The sequence below is a fragment of the Pseudopodoces humilis genome, chromosome 5 (genome assembly GCF_049639895.1).
Source record: "Pseudopodoces humilis isolate 2021_Gansu_Grassland_sample_001 chromosome 5, ASM4963989v1, whole genome shotgun sequence".
NCBI classification, from domain to species: Eukaryota; Metazoa; Chordata; class Aves; order Passeriformes; family Paridae; genus Pseudopodoces; species Pseudopodoces humilis.
In genome coordinates this window covers 62523838-62543022 of record NC_142204.1, presented here as the reverse complement: position 1 = coordinate 62543022, position 19185 = coordinate 62523838, and the positions used below count along the sequence as shown (strand labels likewise).

The 19185-nt window shown below is 36.3% G+C and overlaps 1 protein-coding gene across 2 annotated transcripts in view; it reads right to left on the bottom strand.

Moving 5' to 3' along the window:
* Positions 1–2904: 2904 nt before the first annotated feature.
* GNAI1 (G protein subunit alpha i1) overlaps positions 2905–19185 on the bottom strand; it is a 32484-nt gene continuing 16203 nt past the window's right edge. The window contains exons 2-9 of one of the 2 annotated variants that reach the window (XM_005526023.3): positions 15825–15867; positions 15604–15745; positions 11036–11193; positions 9407–9535; positions 7241–7370; positions 5883–6036; positions 4798–5013; positions 2905–4696 (exon numbers count right to left, since the gene is read on the bottom strand). In XM_005526023.3, the coding sequence (XP_005526080.1) occupies positions 4823–5013; positions 5883–6036; positions 7241–7370; positions 9407–9535; positions 11036–11193; positions 15604–15745; positions 15825–15867 (947 nt within the window). In that variant the 3' untranslated portion in view covers positions 2905–4696; positions 4798–4822. The remainder of the gene's footprint in view (positions 4697–4797; positions 5014–5882; positions 6037–7240; positions 7371–9406; positions 9536–11035; positions 11194–15603; positions 15746–15824; positions 15868–19185) is intronic. The other variant, XM_014255193.2, reaches the window with a different exon arrangement.

Genomic DNA, 19185 nt, shown 5'->3' with positions numbered 1-19185 from the left:
AGAGAATCATGACACTGGAACAGAGGAAGAGTAAAAATTTGTGACCATACCTCATATGGAGGTATTTTTTTCAGAGCAAGACGATACTGAAGTTCCTGAGACAAATTATTATGAAGCTATGTACAAAATAGATGGTTTATTCATTTAATTTAGTCTAGAAAACTGTTTCTTTACTTTGACAAATGGACAAAACCTAGAAGTATGCTTCTATTTGCAATGTGTTTCCCTCTCAGTCACTTGTACTGTACTGTCTCACAGCACATTCTGATTTTGTAGGCAGGAGGATACTTGTAAGAGGTAGTTGAGATGTGCTGCTTGTAAGGACTTCTGATCAGCCTGTGGATCACTGTGAAACTGTAAACCACAGAATTAAAAAGCTTCACCTGCTCAGGTTCCTGGTTTCCTACTTTTCTTCATGCTTTTCAATACAAACACATACAGTTTTAAGTACCAGGTATTTTCTAATCTATCTGCATATTCTTACATTACCATATTAATAGCAATCTTACATCAGACATCTGCATATTCTTTATCTGCAAAAGAAAGTACAGATCAGCATATTCTGCACGATTCCAGGTACCCATTCCTCAGATGTCGACACAAATAGCACAACCCATGAGGGAAAGCACAGTGACACCACCTCTCCCCAAACTTCTCTTAGTGGGAGGACAGAAAAGGAGGAAGACTAAGGTAGCAGGGAACAGCTAGTTCTGTGAAGCTGCAGTGACTTCCAGCGACAATGTATTTGGTTTTAAATGCCTTTTGTTCCACTGCAATTAAAAAGAGTCAGATTTCAGATAGCATATTTTTATCAGTACATCCTTGCACACACAAATCTTTCTTTTGTAACAGATACTCTTAAATTCCTTTCAGAATTGACACATAGCACTAGAGAAATACAGTTCTGTTAGAGAAGTGTATTTCTACACTGTGGAGTCAATTTTTCCTGTCCTAACACTCAGAGTATGACCAAAAATGGTACAGCATTACACTACCCCATACAGATCTCAACCTATTGACTGTACTTTTAAAAATAAGCCTAACTATGCCTTAGATCAAATAAATTACTCCTACAATAAACTGCTCAATAATCCTGATCTCTATTGTATCAGGTAACAGTCAAAGTCTCACTACCACAAAAAACAAAACAAAAGCAGAGTAAACCAGCCAGAAGCACCTTAGTCTGGAATCATGACCAACTTCAAAAAGCACTGCTTCTAAATACACTAAGGGAAAAAAAAAAAATGCATTTACCAAGCTTTAAGTACAACATATTTTCATGACTTGGAAATATAACTAAGTAAAACTCTGGTCATAGTTCCCTCTATGTCAAGCCAGCTTCTTTGCAAGAACCCCAGAGACAAAACCACAAAATGGTTTTCTTGCACCTATGCAATTGAAGTTTCAGTATTACAGGGTTGAAAAAAACAACGCTTTTGCAAAAACTATAAGCACTCCTTATAGCCCATGACTGAAAAAAAGTTTCTCTTTTACCAGTCTCATCTTCCACATTCATGGCCCGTGAGTGCACTACCACAGGCTATGAATAATTCAAGGTGAGGTGCTTAAGAACTCTTGTTGCACCTGCTATAATTTTTTAAAATGAAATAAAGTCAAGGCTTTGAAGCTGACAACCCTGGCATTATACTCTTTGACCCACAGGATCTTAGTTACTAGTATTAAGTATAACAACTGTAAGACACATTCACACAGTAGGATAGCCAGCAGCTTGGTAGGGTTCCCTTTTTGCTTGATTTGAACAGACAATTATCCTTTAATTTTCCACAGTTCTGAATGCACACCAGCCACCATGCTGTTCAGCATGCTGCAGATTGATCTGTTTTGCTCCCTAAGGTTTTATGTAGATTTTAAATCATGAATCTGCTAATTGCCTACATAGAACCAGAAACAGCAATCCAGCAAATCTACATTGTTCCCATGCTGTAATCCTGGACCTTGTTTTAGTTAATGAGAGGTTACTACATTTAACATCAAATTACCTCCAGATTCCATACGTGGCATAATGAAGCCAAATAGCAAATTTTCTAAATTACCCTTCCACAGTGTTAAGCCTCTTAAAAATAACTACATGTTTAATGACAGTCGCATTTTACCAAGAGTTCAACCACAGATGTGCACAAGACCATGGGGCTGGAGAAGTCTCCACAAAGGTCTGGTTTTTTTTTTCATGTGCTACATTTACAATAGCCTGAAGGAATTTCTAAGGTACTAGAGGAAGCTTCTTTGTGTCATGCTAGACAAAGCCTGCACAGTTTGTGTGAAGAAATCAGAGGAATGGGGAACTGGAAGAGAGCAGAGCTGAGGCTGCTGAGGGCCAAGACTGTCCCCCTTAGTGGTGTATCTGCAGTATTTCCTCCATTCTCTGCAGTGCTGTGACAGAGATGCAGGCTCCTCATGGAACAGAGATGCAGAGATTTTTACAGCTGCAGTGAAGGCTAAATGTGTGGCTCCCACCACAGCTGCATGCAAATCCTCTTGTAGCTTTTCCTAGAGAAGTGGCCTAGGCTGACAGCTTTATCTCTGGAGAAAGATTGTGCAGCACTTCTACAAGGAAACATCCCCACTGGCCATGCATCAGGTCAGAAAAAAACCCCACAATTATCTGTGGACTAGTAAGGCAAATTAGTTCACAACTTTGTTCTGTGTTAATATACAAATACTTCATAAACCACCAGCTATATAATTCCAAAAATTCTCCAACTGAAGGTGTTAAGAAAAGTATTAACTAATTAATAAAAAAATTAATGCCTCTATCACAAAGGTTTTACATTTACTCTTGACTTTCTATCTTCTCATTTTTTCTGCCCAGTTACCTCCACAGAAAGCATGCAAAAAGATTTCCATCAGCACATTTAATGAAAAGCATTTCTTTCAAGCAAGGCACAAAATTTAGATTTATTTTATTTGATTCATCCCAATTTTTGTTTTACATTAAGTACAAAAACCAGCTGGAACGTAGGTGTAAATACAATTCACAAAGTAGTTCAGTGAGATTTAAAATCATATCCAGAACTGTAAAGCACAATTAAAAGCAGCCCAGGATATACAGATTGCTCTACCATAACTGCTAAAAGAGCTCATAATGTATCAACATATATAACAACCTCCAGCAATAACTTATCTCCTTTCTAATCTTTCATTTAAAATGCATTTAGCAATTCTGTACCTAACAAAGAAAACATTAAAGAATGAGAAGGGCAGGTAAGTTTTACTCAAGCAGAGGCCTAACTTAAACACATACACAATCAAAAATTAAACAACAGAACAATGACTTCAATATTCTGAACATTTCTAAGAACATAAATGCTAAGAAAATATAGAAAAATAGCCACAGGCTCCAAGACTTATTTACTTCCCAAAGAACTTATGGTGTACTGTAGCTGCCTGAAATATTTTAACAATTATAGAAAATTGTATCTCCAGTTTTGGTACGTCTGTGTTTTCTAGATGACAACATATATTTAAGACAACCATCAACTTATTTACAGCTAGAACCTTACTCCTTTCAAAATCTGTATTAAAAAAATCAGTTTTGGCACTATCCCTAAGGCAATGGATGATAGGTACCTAAGACAGCAAATCGCATAATGAAAGCATAACCAGAAGAAAATAATTTTTAACTTATAAGAAACTGTGAGGCTATAATTAAAGAGGAAATTAAAGAATCAGCACTCCTAAGTCACTAAAACACCCTACCCAAAACACTGAAGATTCTCGCTATAGGCAACAGGATTTTGCTTTAAACTGTGAAGCCCCCTTGTCTTGTGGGAGAACCAAATATTTCTATGCTTACTTATTAGGTTATCCAACTAGTTTTATTACCAGAAAATAGCAAAAAGTTTAAGGAGAACATGAATTTATGGTTTAAGTAAGCAGAAAAAACATTACTCTGAAGTCCACCCTTTGCTGTCTATTTAAAACACCCCAAAGGTAATTTTTCCATTCACTCCACTGAGTAAAGCCCACAGCATCTTTTCTTTTTTATTGATATTTAACAATTCCTTTTTGCATTTCCATCAGCTTCAGTGATAGCTGACCCTTAAACATCTATTTCCCAGTGTTGCCACATTTCCACTGCAAAGACTTCAAGCCTAGATTTAATAAACTGTGGATTTCATTTAAATTTTAAAATAATTTTTGTATTTATCCTAAATTTATAAAAAGATGTTTTTTCAAAACTTAAGGCATAAAACAAGTTTATTGGTTATGTTTCTTTAAGTCTGAGAAGGTGTGTGAGGCTGTTTAAATATCAAAAAAGCTAATGCCATATACAATATTACCAACAAAAGTAAGGAATAAGGCAGCATGCACCCTTAAGATGAAAAGAAAATTTAATTTTACAAGATGTTTAAATAATCCAAAGGCAAAGAGTGTCTGTCTCCCCTACGAGTATCTTCATAAAACATGGAAAATTTAGAGGAATGTTTTAGAGGACATCAAGTTACTAAAATATTCCGTTCAACGTTTATACAAATACATTACTACAATTGTAAGTTTACATACAATCAACTGACATCTCAGTGTTAACTAATTACTTAAATTTACAAGACAAACATAAATAAAGCTGTTAAAACAGGCAAGTACAGTACTGATCTATCATTGAGCACATTGCATTTTGCACTTCTTTCACCTTGAAAAGAATCAGATTAGAATTGTGCGAAGTCGATCTCCAAACCTAAAAATAAAATAAAAGAGAATTAAGTATATCTATGCAGGTTTTACACAGCATGGGCATATTCCAAATGTTTAAGTCCTGTTTTCAGGCATGTAATTTACCATTTAACAACCTTTTGTCTTGTTTTCAGAAGAGGCCACAGTCTTTAAGGTTGTTTTTAATAATGACATCAGTTACAGCATCAAAAACAAACTGCACATTTTTTGTGTCTGTGGCACATGTGAAGTGAGTGTAGATTTCCTTTGTGTCTTTTCTCTTGTTCAGATCTTCAAACTGACACTGAATGTAAGCAGCTGCCTCTTCATAAGTGTTTGACCCTAAAAGAAGAAAATTACTCAGTAAGTCTCTTCTAACAGAGGAGGAACAAGATACGCACACTATCTTTGAAGGAAGGGATTCTATGGAAACAGTTAACTTAAACCTGAAGAGGACAAATTCCAGAGCCATTGCTTTAAGATACCGTCAAAAAAACCTTGGAAGGAGACCTTTTGGATGCATTTTTAATAATAAAAACTTAACACTCAACTCAGATCCAGGTGTAGGAATAGTCTTTCCATTTACTTCAGCACCAGAAGAACAAGTTATTCATGACCCATCCCTTTCCGAGGTTAGGGTATTTTGTGTCCTTCATTTAAGTTAGTTGCTTTCAATTTTTATGTTTTTAAAAGGTTTGGAGTTTTCCCACAGTCACAAAGACACTTGGAATATACGTTTCTCCCAAGCTTTCTAATTCTAATATGCTATCTTCTGTCTGAAATTACAATGCAAATCATATATAAAAGTGCTGACTTGTTAAATTAATTCCTGCTCTCTTGCTGTATATTTTCTGAATAAACCATAATGTCAAAACCTATGTAAACTCCCTGTTCATAAACCTCTCCTGTATCTCAGGAATTCCTACTTATATCAAAGTACAAAAGAAGAAGAACATCAGAAATAAGAATGTACTAAATAAACCTGACCAGTTGCAGCAGAAACATACTATCAGTGGACCAGCATTATTTCACCTGGTTAAAAAGACTTAAGCAATGTTTTATTTGTGATCCATCACAACAATCCTTATCTTAATTTTTAGGTCACATAAATATTTTAGATGCCTAGAGTTATACAAATCCTCGTGACCCATGCCTCAAATATTAGGTATTTTAACAAAAAAACCCTCTTGACATCTGCATCCTTCCAATACCTGCATATTCAGGGTAGCAAATAGTGAGAGGACTTCTTTTGATTTTTTCTTCAAAAAGATCTTTCTTGTTCAGGAATAGAATAATAGAAGTGTCTGTGAACCATTTATTGTTGCAGATACTGTCAAACAATTTCATGCTCTCATGCATCCGATTCTGTAATTGAAGAAAAAGCCATCACTTTCTATTTTATCAGATTTCAATAATAAAATAAGGATACATATTTTTGATTACTTAGAAATTAACGAGTTACAAAACTAAGTTTTAGCAAACAAAATCACATTTTACCGCAGGGAAATACAGAGAGGCTAAGACTACCACAGAGATCACTTCCACGAGCAGGGTTTAAGCAACTACTTTTTCTCATTTCCAGGTCTTATTTTTTAATATTTCAGACATTTTTGGTGTGTTTTGACATTCTGCAATACAGATAGTCAACAAGAATTGCTGAGTTACCTGAAATTTTCTTAACACTGATTAGATCTTCTGGAAATTGAAAATAAATTTTGCACCTAGCTGATATTCCAAAGTAAGGAAAAAAGTTCTACAAAGCTAGACAATCAAGTAAGCAGGTATTTTAACTCTTACCATAATATTTAACTCTGTAGAAAAATTATCCAACATGTAAGTACTTTGGCCAAGTTCCAGTCATTTAAGTAGCAGGATGCTAGCTATGACCTTCTTTGACTATATTTGACTTGAAAGGTTCTTATTTCTCTTTCCTCCCCAAATTATATTTTATAGAAAGTTGCAGAACACAAGGAAGAGCACAGAGTCTGTTAATGATTCACATACAGAGGTAAGCATCACTTCAGACCACTCAAGATAGTAAAATGTACCCTGTGCACAGTGACACGGAAGGAGTAAACTCTTGAAAGAGGAGAAAGGAGCCGAGGGTGTTGGAAAGGAAAAGGAAGATAAACATTTCTGCAACTAAGACAAGAGATTGGAGAAACACAGTTAGAAAGAAACAAAAACTGAAGACTGAGGAAGGAAAGGAAAACAAAACGTGGTAAAGCAGATACAGGTAAGTAAAAAGAATTCTTACTATGTACTTCTAGCATCCATAAAGAGAGACTAAAATGTGTATTACTGACAACGTATCCTCGTTAATTTATGTTTCCTTTAAAACACAAAAAGTGTAGCTAGAAGAATACTTATCTCTTACTATTCCTTCTGAGACTATGAGGAAATACTCTGGAACCCAAAAGAATGAATTCTATCACCATTTCACTGAGATGTTTTGCACAAACCCCATACATCTTATAAAGCAATAATACTTCAAAAGACCCATTTATAGCTTCCCCTCCAAGCTTAGCTTCTGTCCAACAACTATTCCCTTCAACATTACGGTACTTGCCATTTCCTCATCTTCAGCCAAGACCAAATCATAATCACTTAGTGCCACACAAAAAATAATTGCTGTTACACCCTCAAAACAATGAATCCACTTCTTCCGCTCTGATCTTTGGCCTCCAACATCAAACATTCTGCAAAACAGAAGTAAAAAACAGTGAATGAACTTTCAAATTTTTTGCTTTCTGAATATTAACCAAAATCTGGACTTATCAGCTGTGTAAGTCTGAGAACAATATCTTAAAAATAATGCAAAAAAAAACCCCTGTATCATTAATAACTATTTTTTTCAGCATACACCTCACTTTTAATAAAGCCTTAAAAATCTTCCTGTACATTTTAGAGACCATGAGAAGTATGAGAAGGATGATGATGAAAGAACAAAATTAACTATTTTCAATATTATATTTAATTAACAAAGTTAATTGTAATCTGTATAATATAAAAATATACAGTTAGCTTCACTAGAAAGTCTACCATAATAAAAGATACTGATGAACAATATGGACTGCAGACTGTCAGTCCTGGTGGGTTTTAGCTCCTCTCTCCTCTAAGCCAAATTAGAACTTAAATCTGTTCTTCAACTGGCCACGTTTAAAGTAAGACTGTAAGTATAGGGCAAGTAAAAAACCCTACCAATTTAATGTTAGTGCACTACACTAACACTGTAAATTGCACTTGAAGGGATTCAATTACAGTTGTTATTTTTAGGTATCTTCAAGTGTTCCAAGTTGCTAGGTTTTAATTTGAAAAAAACCCACAGTAAAAGTAAGTAGAGAAGGAAACAAATTGGAAGAAAAAGACCCTTTGCTTTCTCATGGAAAACTGTCAGAAACACTGAAACCTCTAACAAGGTCTTCTACTCAGGTAAACTTCTGAGAAGTGACAATACTCACTGCCATTTTAATGTTCTCAATTTTAATTGAGATAATGCCATGTCAAAAACACTTGAAAGATTATTGTCGCTGAAAAAAAGGATTCCTTAGAGGTGCTCCTTACCTTCAAAAAATATTTGAAGGGAAGTTTCTGCATATCACCCTATACAAATGTGAGCCAGTCACCTACTATTCCTACTTAGTTCTCAAATAATTAGCAATGGCTGTACCCAGAGAATATATTTTGTACTTCCATATCTTAATTAATCCCCTAAATTTTAGTAATTACTTCTGTCAATTTTAATGTTATGCTTTATAACTTTATACTGAGACCTCATTTTCCATAAGAATTAACACTTCTACAAAAAATGTGTTCTTTGAACACAAAAGTAGTAAATAATCAGATTCAACTTTCGGACAAGTCTATAGAAACAAGATGAAGGTGACTTGCTATTTGCATTTTGGATTGAATCAATAATCAAAGCTATGCTAATTGCTTTATAGAGAAGGCTGAAGAGAGGCTTAACCCCAAGGAATCTAAACACACACAGCAGAACAGGAAAGAAAAGATAATGAAAGAAATTGATCCTGTGTAGCTAGTCATATTTATGCAGCCTTCTCTTAGTATAATCGAGCCTTTCGTATGTTTGGATGATCTTAAAAGTTATTTTTAAGGTTATGTAACAGTGTACCTCAAGCCTTCCCAATAACTCATTAAGCCTATTGCCTAAGGCACAGGTACAGGAGTTTGAATGTACAACATTACAGATAAAAATTTCCACAGGCCTGTCTCAAAGACACATTTTACAGAAGTGTAACCATATGGTCCTTGTAACAGTCCAAATAATCTGTACAGACTGGACCAATCTACAGTAGGTAAAAAGAAACATTGGAAAGTAAATGAGAAAATGGAGAGCCCCTTAGAATACTGAAGTCCTCTCTTCAGGCTTGGCTGAGGACTACTTTCTTTAGGTTTGCAAGAGATTCATTACAATTTATCATCTATTCTTTTGTGGATTAATACAAATTTTGTATTATTAAACCCTAAAACAAGGAAACAAAACAGATTTCCACAGTATTGACTGCCCAGAAGTATCCATATTTCAGTATTTGCCATGCATTTTCCTTTGGAAAACTGAGTCAAGCACAGTAACTTTTTTGTTTCCTAAAAAGAGGGGGGGAAATAATCAAACTTGTGGTTAGACAAATTTGTTAAATTACACCACTGAATTCCATATCCCATAATTTTACAGGAAATTTGATAGACAGATAACCATGCAGCATGATTTACATACTTAAAATGAAGGTCTTTGAAAGTAAAGTGAGTTTCCACTATTCCTGTAGTTTTCACTCTAGTCCTGAGAACATCCTGTTGAGTTGGAATGTAGCTGGTTTGTGCTATCCTGTCCAAGTCATTCAGGTAACTAAAGGTAAAAATAAACACTGCTTTCAGTTATTCATAAAACAGCAACAAAAGAATTACAAAGAATTACAGAACTTTTAAGTCCATTCATTATACTGTGCTTGAATTTTATAAAATAGTTTTCTCCGAGACACAAGACACAGCATTCTACTCAAATTTCCAAGTTTTTTTCAAAATAAGCTTTTGAGACACAATCTTTCATACCAGATAAAAGAAAACTTATGAAATTTATTCCAGTAGAAAGAATTCTTCTTTAGAAATTCCAAAATGCAAATATGGTTCCATAAACATCAGTGTTATTAGCACTAATTAGAACATCATCTTTGCAACTTACTGAACTGCAGGTTACTTTGAACCATAAACAAAGCCCAAAATCACTCTATTTGATAACAGATATGAAAAGAATAACTCAGTATTTTGGCCAGAATTAATGTGTCTAGGAAAATGCCTAGTACAAAACAATTAACTTTCTATTGAGAATTCCTAATTGCACATATTTTTTAAAATTAGTATGCTTTCATTGCCAAAATCCTTGCAATGTAGGCCAAGTCCAGTGTTTCCAAAAACTATACATCTTACTTGTACTTTTCCCATAGTAAATAGGGAAGGCATTGTGTTCTATTTTAGGAGGAACAAGTTCACAATTTTACAGATACATTTATATGACCAGAAGAACAGTTTTCTTATGAAACTTGAGTCACAGTTGTCTAAAACAACAAATAGAACACAGGAGGTTACCACAGGAGAGTATGTGAATCGCTAAATGAAGCGCTCCATATGGAAAAAAGTTTATACAACTGAGAATCAACTTCAAGCATTACAAAATACTTCAGAATCATAAAAAATTGCACTACAAGGCAGCATCACTGCTATTGCCACTCTTTACCATCTCATATCTCCTTCAACAGACTCCTTTCCTTGACTGAATTACCATTACTTACTGCCACACCATGTCATTATTGCCTTCCCAGTTCCTTAACATTTTATTTTCTCACTGAAGTGCCCTGGCATAAAAGATATATTCTAATTGTTTCTCGGCTCAATGCATTTCTAATAGAGACCATTAATTAAAAATGAAAACATAGTAATGTTGAAATAGGAAAAAACTCTATTACAAAAGAAAGTAATATTCTTGGTAATATCTACACAGATCATGTCACCACATTTTTTGGACACATTCAGATACTAAAAAGGTACTTTTGTTATGCTTTCGTAATAGAAAACCTATTACAGCACCTGATATCAATTTTTGTCTTCTTTAAGGGAGTGAAACATCTGGTCAGAACATGACAAGTTCAAAATTACACTACACCTTTTCCTTTCCAATCCCAAAGCTTTCCTGAAGCATTTTGAGCCAAGCAGACTCCATCTTGCTATCTTTGTCCAGATACCTGTGTTTTCCATCTGCGTAGGAGCAGAACTTGTCAGAAGATGACACCTCATACTGCTTTAGCTACTAGTTAAAAGGCAAAGAGAATCTTGTCTGTCACACTGTACTTACTAGGCAGCAGAGTCATTGAGCTGGTATTCTCGAGATCTGTTGAAACAGGCTTGAACCCCACTGTCTTTCCACAGTCTCTTGATAACTCCTGCAAGCTCTGAAGTCATAAACCCTTCTTCTGCTGCTCCAGCCAACACGAAGAGCTGACGAGCATCATCCTTTAGGATGTAAAAACAAGGTGAAGAGAGAAGTATTGAAAAACACAACAGAAGTATTATCACCAAAGAATCAGATTCAACAGATGCATTACTTAACCTGGTAATGTGAATGTAACTAAACAAAAAAAATGTGAAAGAAAACAAGTTATTTTAGTGTTCTGCACTGGATATTAATTCCCATATTTTTCAACAACAGAAAAAGACTAGCAAATCGAATTTATCATTAGCTGATAAAGCTTCTGGTCTGTTTATAACTTGAATGAGGTTTTTATAAACAGGAGTAGTAACATTTTGTGCTCAAACCTAAAGTTAGCTGTATTTGCTCATAAAATACCACATACTGGATAAAATGATTACAATATAGATTAGACCCTTCATAAGGGTAGCTGTATATTGAACAACTGAAGAAAACACATTATTTGCTTAATTTTAATTATACAACTTTGAAAGTGTCAAATAATCACTTCTTCCCAAATTATGCATCAAAAATTAGAAAAACGCTTCTAAAAACTTTTCCAGCTAAATCAGCCACAAATATCTATTGACTTAATTATTCTACAGAGAACAAGTTCTCTTGGTAAAGCAAACATCAAGATTTTTAAGGGCAAATGCTGGATTGTAAAACTATATATAATAACTGGCTTTGAGAATGAGGCTAATTGCGTGCAGGATGTAAACCCACCATTCCCCATTTTATCAGCACTTGACCAGTTGACCAGTGACATCCAACTCTGACTGAGCAATGGAACTTAGTATTTTATTTTCTAAAGTATTTCTATTGTATTTAGACCTGTAAGGCACTGAAGGAAAGACAGCAGATGGGTATAGAGAAAGTCCACATTAGTACTCTCCTGTGGGTAGCTGCTTAACCTTGGTTATTAGCAGAACACAATCCAATGCCAAGGTACATCAGCCAGAAAAATCAGCTTGTATCTACTACCCACAGCATGTGCTATTTATCCAGTAATTAAAAGAAACAGAACAATGAATCTGGAAAGGAGGAAGGAGAAAAAGGGAGACTCAGACATGTCAGCTGGGAACTAAATATTTCAAGAAAGAGGAGGATTTAAAAAGGCAACATATAAGGTTATTCTAACAAAACAGTAAGTGAAGACACATGCAAATCTGTAAAAAAATCTGTCACTTTGCTATTCCAGCACTAAGCTGTGGGGGAAAAAATACACATTTTCAGGATAAGCACAAAAAGCAGTAATTGTTCTAAAGATACTGTCCACTGTAGACTTAAATAATCAAAGATTGTGTGAGCTAACAGGGAAATTGTTTACAGATGGATTGGGTAATACTAAATTTCAGAGGTTGAAAATGAAAGGCTTGCAGTTCAGTGAACTCAAGCCAAGCCTGAAGAGACTTAAACATATATATATATACATATATATATATACATATATATATATACATCTGTAGGTACACATATGAAGAACAGGCTGTTGATGTATAGTTGAAAGTGTCTTTTGAAAGCTAGAGTAGGTAGAAATCTAAAAGAACATTTCATCAAACAAAAATACTGTATACTACATATACACAGGATAAATTGTGGATAAATAATACAAATTTAATACATTGGAAAAATGATTACATAAAAAACTCAGAGCTGTCAAGATCAAAGGGTTGGATAGTCAGATTTCAGGGGCTTTAATTTGAACACTATGCCCGCATCAAAGAAATCTGAATGACAGCTCTGGACTTGAATACTGTTTGTGAATGCAAATGCAAGGACCTACAACTCACAAAAGCAGCAAACCTTTAAGAAGGGACAATATTAAGAAACATGATGGAAACTGCTTAGAAACTGACAGTTTTGTCACAAAAGATGGTAAGATTTTATACCTAGGAAGGTCTGACTTTCATATGTCTTTACATGCTCTCAAACAGGTGAGTTGGGAAAGGGAAGGTAGAACAAGAGAATTGATTTCAGCTTTTTAAAAGGCCAAACATTAAAATGAAAAATGGTCTCTGTTACCCCATCTTCCTTTTGCTAAAATGGCAACTATACAGACACCACAAGCGAGGCAGTAAGCAATAATCAAGTCCTATTTCCATTATTAATCAATGCTAGATACTTTCCTTTAGTTATACTGAAATAGGACAGCTTCCTCTACAGGTGTCACTTTTAAAACCAGATTCCTTACATAAGGTAATGTAAAAAAATTAATTTAACCACTTCTCCAACTAGGGCAAATCTCACATTCAGAAAGTGGCCTACAGTCCTTTGAACTACATTCACTAATGTTTCTCAAAACACAGTTCCTACTTAAACTGTCCTGTAGCACAGAGGAAGATAACACCAGCAGGTCAGTTGTAAATCTGGTGTATCTGTGCTCCCTTGATTCAATAACTTGAAGAAAAAGAACGTTCAGCTCACTGCTCTGTCATAGTCTTATGACAGAAATAAGAGTATGCGATTTTCAAAGAAATCTTACCCCGTTTAGAGTAAAACCCTCAGAAATTCACCTCAGAAATTTAAGAAAAATAATCTAAATGTAACAGTTTACACCAGAAGTTACAATTTTGAGCTATTTTTTCTGCAAAAGACAACAAAATTGAAAATAATTGAGGTATAAACATACTACTACTAACATCTAATGCTAATATTTCATAGCAATGTTCCTCTGAAAAAAAGAAGAATTTGGACCACCAAGACCTGACTAAGTATAAACGGATGTACAACTATTTTAAGATCGCTCCTGACACAAGTTTGCCTCATCATTTATACAGTTCTCTGAAGTCAAGAAACTCAGATGACTTAAAACTGACATCATATATAACATAGCCCTAAAAATCTTCTTGTTAGTCATTTTATCTGCTAACACCTAAATTTACTCCTCCTCCGTTTTCTCTTACTATGCATTTAGTAACATAAGTCTACCATCTGCCTCTTTCCAACATTAACTGCCAGACTCCAGAGAGGACTGCACAAACACTGAACTAACAAGCAGTGAAATATCATCAGTGCTCTGGAAAACTTTAGTCTCAAGGGCAGACTACAGAAAACATGAGAGCAAATGTAGAGAGGAGTAACCAATGATACTGAAGCTTTTACTAGTAATGCTTAAAACTGAAGAGACATCAGGTAGAAGTAACACATGTACATAAAATGATGGCTATAATTGCCTGTCAATCAGATTTAGACTTCAGATACAACTTCATGACTCACTATACGTAATTTTACAAATGTCTTCTTTATGACAACCATACATACTGCATTTCATAAGGTTACTGAATGAATACCATCTAATGCTTATAAACTGCTCTTCAAGCAACCAATAAAATCTTGAAGACTGTCAGGAATGAAGAATCTACATACTGTTTCTTATTTTTAAAAACCCTCATCTCCTCCAAAACTGTAATTCCACCTTAAAGTGATGGAAAGAACTTATAAGAAAATATTCTTCTGACTACCTTACATGTACTTATGAACATGCATGTGCTCATGAAAATCCTTCCTCCATCCTTCCTATGAGATAGCCACAATGTGGCAAGTTCTGGCTCCAAAACTATTACTGGTGAGCATTCTGCACTCTGATTTCTGTGGGGAGATAAAAGCATACATCCTGAACCAACTTTAACTGCTGTTCAGAGTAACAGCTCTAGGGATCAATTTCAGCACTGCAACACAGACTGTATAGAGTTTTGTAACGAGACCACAGGCAAAAACACATTAACTTAGCCTTTTACAAAGATATTCCAAACTTCTCCCTGCCTGACTAGATGTGGATGTAATCAGGGTCACCGTAAGTAAGAGCATAGGATTAGGACTGGAGGTCCCAATAGGTAGGATGGCAAATAAACTCATCAGAGCTTTACACACAGGATGTTAGACAAGATAAGATGGAAAAGGTACAGAAAAGCTTAGGAAAAGGTCTCATTTCCTGGGAAAAGTTCCAGGATTAGTATAATGAAAAAATAAGATCCCAGCAGCAGGTGCATGCCCATGTCTCTTTGTGCAAAATAAAGTCCTCAACACTGGAAATCAGTATGAAACAGCTCAGAGGCTGGCAATGTTTCAGGCACTGCTCTGTCTATGACCTAATAGAGGAGTGCTGGCAGCACAGTGCAGAAGTGGCTAGATGCCTCCCTATTTAAGCTGTACTTTTTAAGATGTCTAACTTCAATGACATACCTAAAAGCCCCCAAGTCCATACAAATTAGAGACATAACTGTGGACTCCTTAAGATTCAGATGTTTAGTTCTCCAAATTTAGACAGAATCCAGAAAATAGTATCTAAACCAAATAGTTGTGAATCAACCCAGCGCTGTCTGCTCCACAGGTCACCTTGCCATGTAAAGGCCAAAGGCATTTAGCTATCAAACACGTATCTCACAAAGATTTCTGAAGGAAATAGTATGGGTATTTCAGCTGTATATCTGTGTGTGTACTTCAATACTCACAGCCCTGATTGGATCACCAAAGTCTATCTTCAACCTCCCCATTGCTCTAATGATAGCAATAATGGACTGAATGGTGTTACTGTAGACAACAGCTTTGTACTGTTTACATTCATCTTCTGAATAACCAGCTTCATGGATAATCCTATGGAAGAAAAAAAAAAAATAAATTCTCTATTCAAATTCAAAAATATTTCTCTATCACAGTATTCCACCACACTTACTTCATTTGCTTGACAATTGTGCTTTTCCCCGATTCACCAGCTCCTGAAAAATAAATGTGTGAAAATTCAACATTAGGCTTTTACTGATCTTGGAAAATACATTTTGATTCTATACTTCATGTATCTAACCAATATAAAAACCTTCAACAGATAAAAGAACATGTTACAAACTGATTTTTAATATAAAATCATCAGCTGGAAACTTCAAAACCAAGCCATTCCAAGAACAAATCTCAGTTCTCAAAAGTGTTTTCTTTTTACTGAAGTGAGCATAATCTTTACACAGTCTGCTGGTGTTTCTAATGTGAACTGATGATAAGTTGCTCAACTTCAAAGGGATCTAAAGCTTAATTCCTCTAACTGCCTTTTAATCAAAACCTAACCAAAATCCATTCTTCACACTGTATTAATGGTTTTCCCTGTTGCAAATGAACACCTTAAAATTCTTCAAGGCTTTAGTCCTTGTACCCTCTTTTGACCATTGCATGAATAAACCAACAGTCAGCCTACTTCTTGTTAGAACAGATGGCATGATGTTTACCAGTCAACCTGGTATCATTTTAAGTGCTGAACAACAAAACAAAACAAAATCTATGTTAAAATACAAAGCTTAGAAAAACAGTATTCTGTCAACAGAAAGGGAGAAAGATGCCGTTTTTGCCATTTCAACAATCTATCTTTATTCTGCTTCTTACTCTGAAAAATATGTGGAACTCTTACAGCTGTGGTCTAATCAGATAGCACCCTCTCAGTTTGTCTGTGACTTGTGCTGAATTCTACCTCTCACAGTTCCCCTTTCTCAATAAAGCTTTGCAGAAGTGACTCTCATCTTCATACAGTCTACAGGTATTTCTAATGCAGAGATCATGCACTGTCCAATTCCAATCACCAAAGAAAACTGACCAAAGAAAGGCACTGATAAAGTCTGCACTTACTCATCTCCAAAAAAAGGGCAAGAACTTGACACATGATAGACAACCTCATTTTGGACAAAATAAAGGTTATTGAGAAGTGCCAACACAGGTTTACAAAGTACAAACTTCACTTAAAAAGTTCTCATGAGGAAAGGGGGGGGTTTGGGTTGGAGGACACTAACAGCTGTAAATTACTTTGACTCTAATAAGGCTTCCAATGCCACCTTCCAAGGCAGCCCTTTTACCAAGTGAATAAGTACCAACTTTAGGGTGTCTGAAAATCTGCCCAGACAGCCACAGTTAAAGGCTTGTGTCAATGGTTCAAAACACTAACTGAACACACTTAGGCAATCTCCAGGAGACAACACTGGGCTAATAGAGTTTAGAATCTTCACCAATGACCTGAAAGCAAAGGTAGAATGCACTGACATCAAGTCTGCAGCTGACATGAGCCCAGGAGTCCAGGAAGCGGTTGCCAGTGTTAGAGAACAGAGGTGCTATTCAGAAGGTCCTCAATATGCTAGAAGACTGAGCTGAGGAATCTCATGACAGTGAACACGGACAATTGTGAAGTCCTTCAAGTTGCACAGAATAACACATCCAACTCATTTGGGACTAATGGGTTAGGAAAACTGTGGGGCTCAGGAACAGTCAGCAGTGGGCCTTATGGTGATGAAGATCAATCACATTCCAGGCTGCTGCACTGGGACTGTCTGGGACAAAGTTAACTCTCTTCACAGAAGCCCTGCTGGACCGCAGGTTTGTAGCTAAACCAGTGCCAGTAACACTCATTAGCAAGAGAAACCGATGGTTCTCTTATAGCTGAAAAATGCAAGTGCAGCATCAAGGCATTTTCTCTTTCCCACCACATCCCAACCCTTAGTGAATAGGCTGAGTGTAGACAAGACCTTGAGAAGGGACACAGCTGGGACAGCTGACAAAAGACAACCAAAGGGATATTCCATGCTCAGCAGCAAAAGAGAGGTAGTCATTTGTTCTCAGTGTTTGTCTGAACCTTCTTTTGTCATAACCTTTGGAACTGCGGTTACAGTGATGGGTCTGAGACACAATTCATATAAGGAATGAGGGAACTGGGGTTTTTTAGTCTGGATAACAGGAGGCTCAGGGGAGACCTCAACACTCTCTACAACTACCTTAAGGATGTTTTAGCCAGGTGAAGTCAGTCTCTTCTCTCAGGTAATAAGCGATAGAGCAATAGGAAATGGCCTCAGGCGGTACCAGGAGAGGTTGAGACTGGAAAAATGTCTTCATCAAAAGAATTGTCAACCATTGAAAACGGCTGCCCAGGAAAGTGGTGGAGTCACGGTACCTGGAGGTATTTAAAAACTTTAGATCTGGCACCTGGGTACATGGTTAAGTGGTGGGCTTGACAGCGCTGGGTTAATGGTTGGACACAATGACATTATAAGCTTTTTCCAAAGCAAACGATTCTGTGATTCTTTCCACACAAACATTAAGCATGCCAAGGCCCTGCTTTCCAGGAAGTGGCCAAACACCTGCATCCCAGTGAGAAGGAAGGAATTAACTCTTCTTTCTACTTTCAAGCTATGGCTTTCTCTATTAAAACGTCATTATCTTGATCCATGACTGCACTTACCTTCCTTCTATTTTTTCCTTATCCCAAGGGAGAGGAGAGTGATCACACAGCTGTGTGGGTGTTTGAGCTGATCCTGACCAACAGACTCCACTGCTGCAGTGGCAAAAGCGCAGACATGTCAAAGGGTGCTGTTTCTCCCCAGCAGTCATCATTCATTACACTGTATCTGAGTACTGTATACAATTCTCCCCCTCAGAGCCCAATAAATGAGACAGACAAAAAACAGTTGAAGGTCACTTAGTTGTTTAGAGGGCAATGACATTCAAGGAAAAGCTACAAGGAACTGGACATTTTAATCCTAGAAAGACTGATGTGGGGAGAAGGTCAGATGTCTTTAAGTTTCTGTCCTTCCCATAACACCCACTTAAGACAGCTTAAAGCAGAAGTAAACTTGCACACAACAAAAAGATGTGAGGCAGTTAACCTCTAGCACAGTCAGTTTCAGTGAGATATAAGGAAGGAGGTACAGGGAACCTTTTCCTTGGAAGAGGTTGTACTGCACATGGAGGAAGTAGAAACTCAGCCTCAGAGACCTTCAAATTCAACTGGACAAGGCTCTGAGCAAGCTTACCTGTTTTAATGTTAGCCTGGCTTTGAGCCAAGGGATACTAGATGACCTCTAGACCTCTAAGAGGTTTCTTCCAACTTAAGTATTTCATTTCTGTAGAACAGAGTATTTCTATACTTAAATACTATAAAGTGCTGCTTTTAGGATATTCCTCTTTTTAAACCAAGTAACTTCAGGACAGGCTCAGGCCAATTTAAGACTGGCTGTTAGAAGTTGTCCCACCTCCTCCCCAGCGCTGCTACGATGTGGTTGCACTTTCTC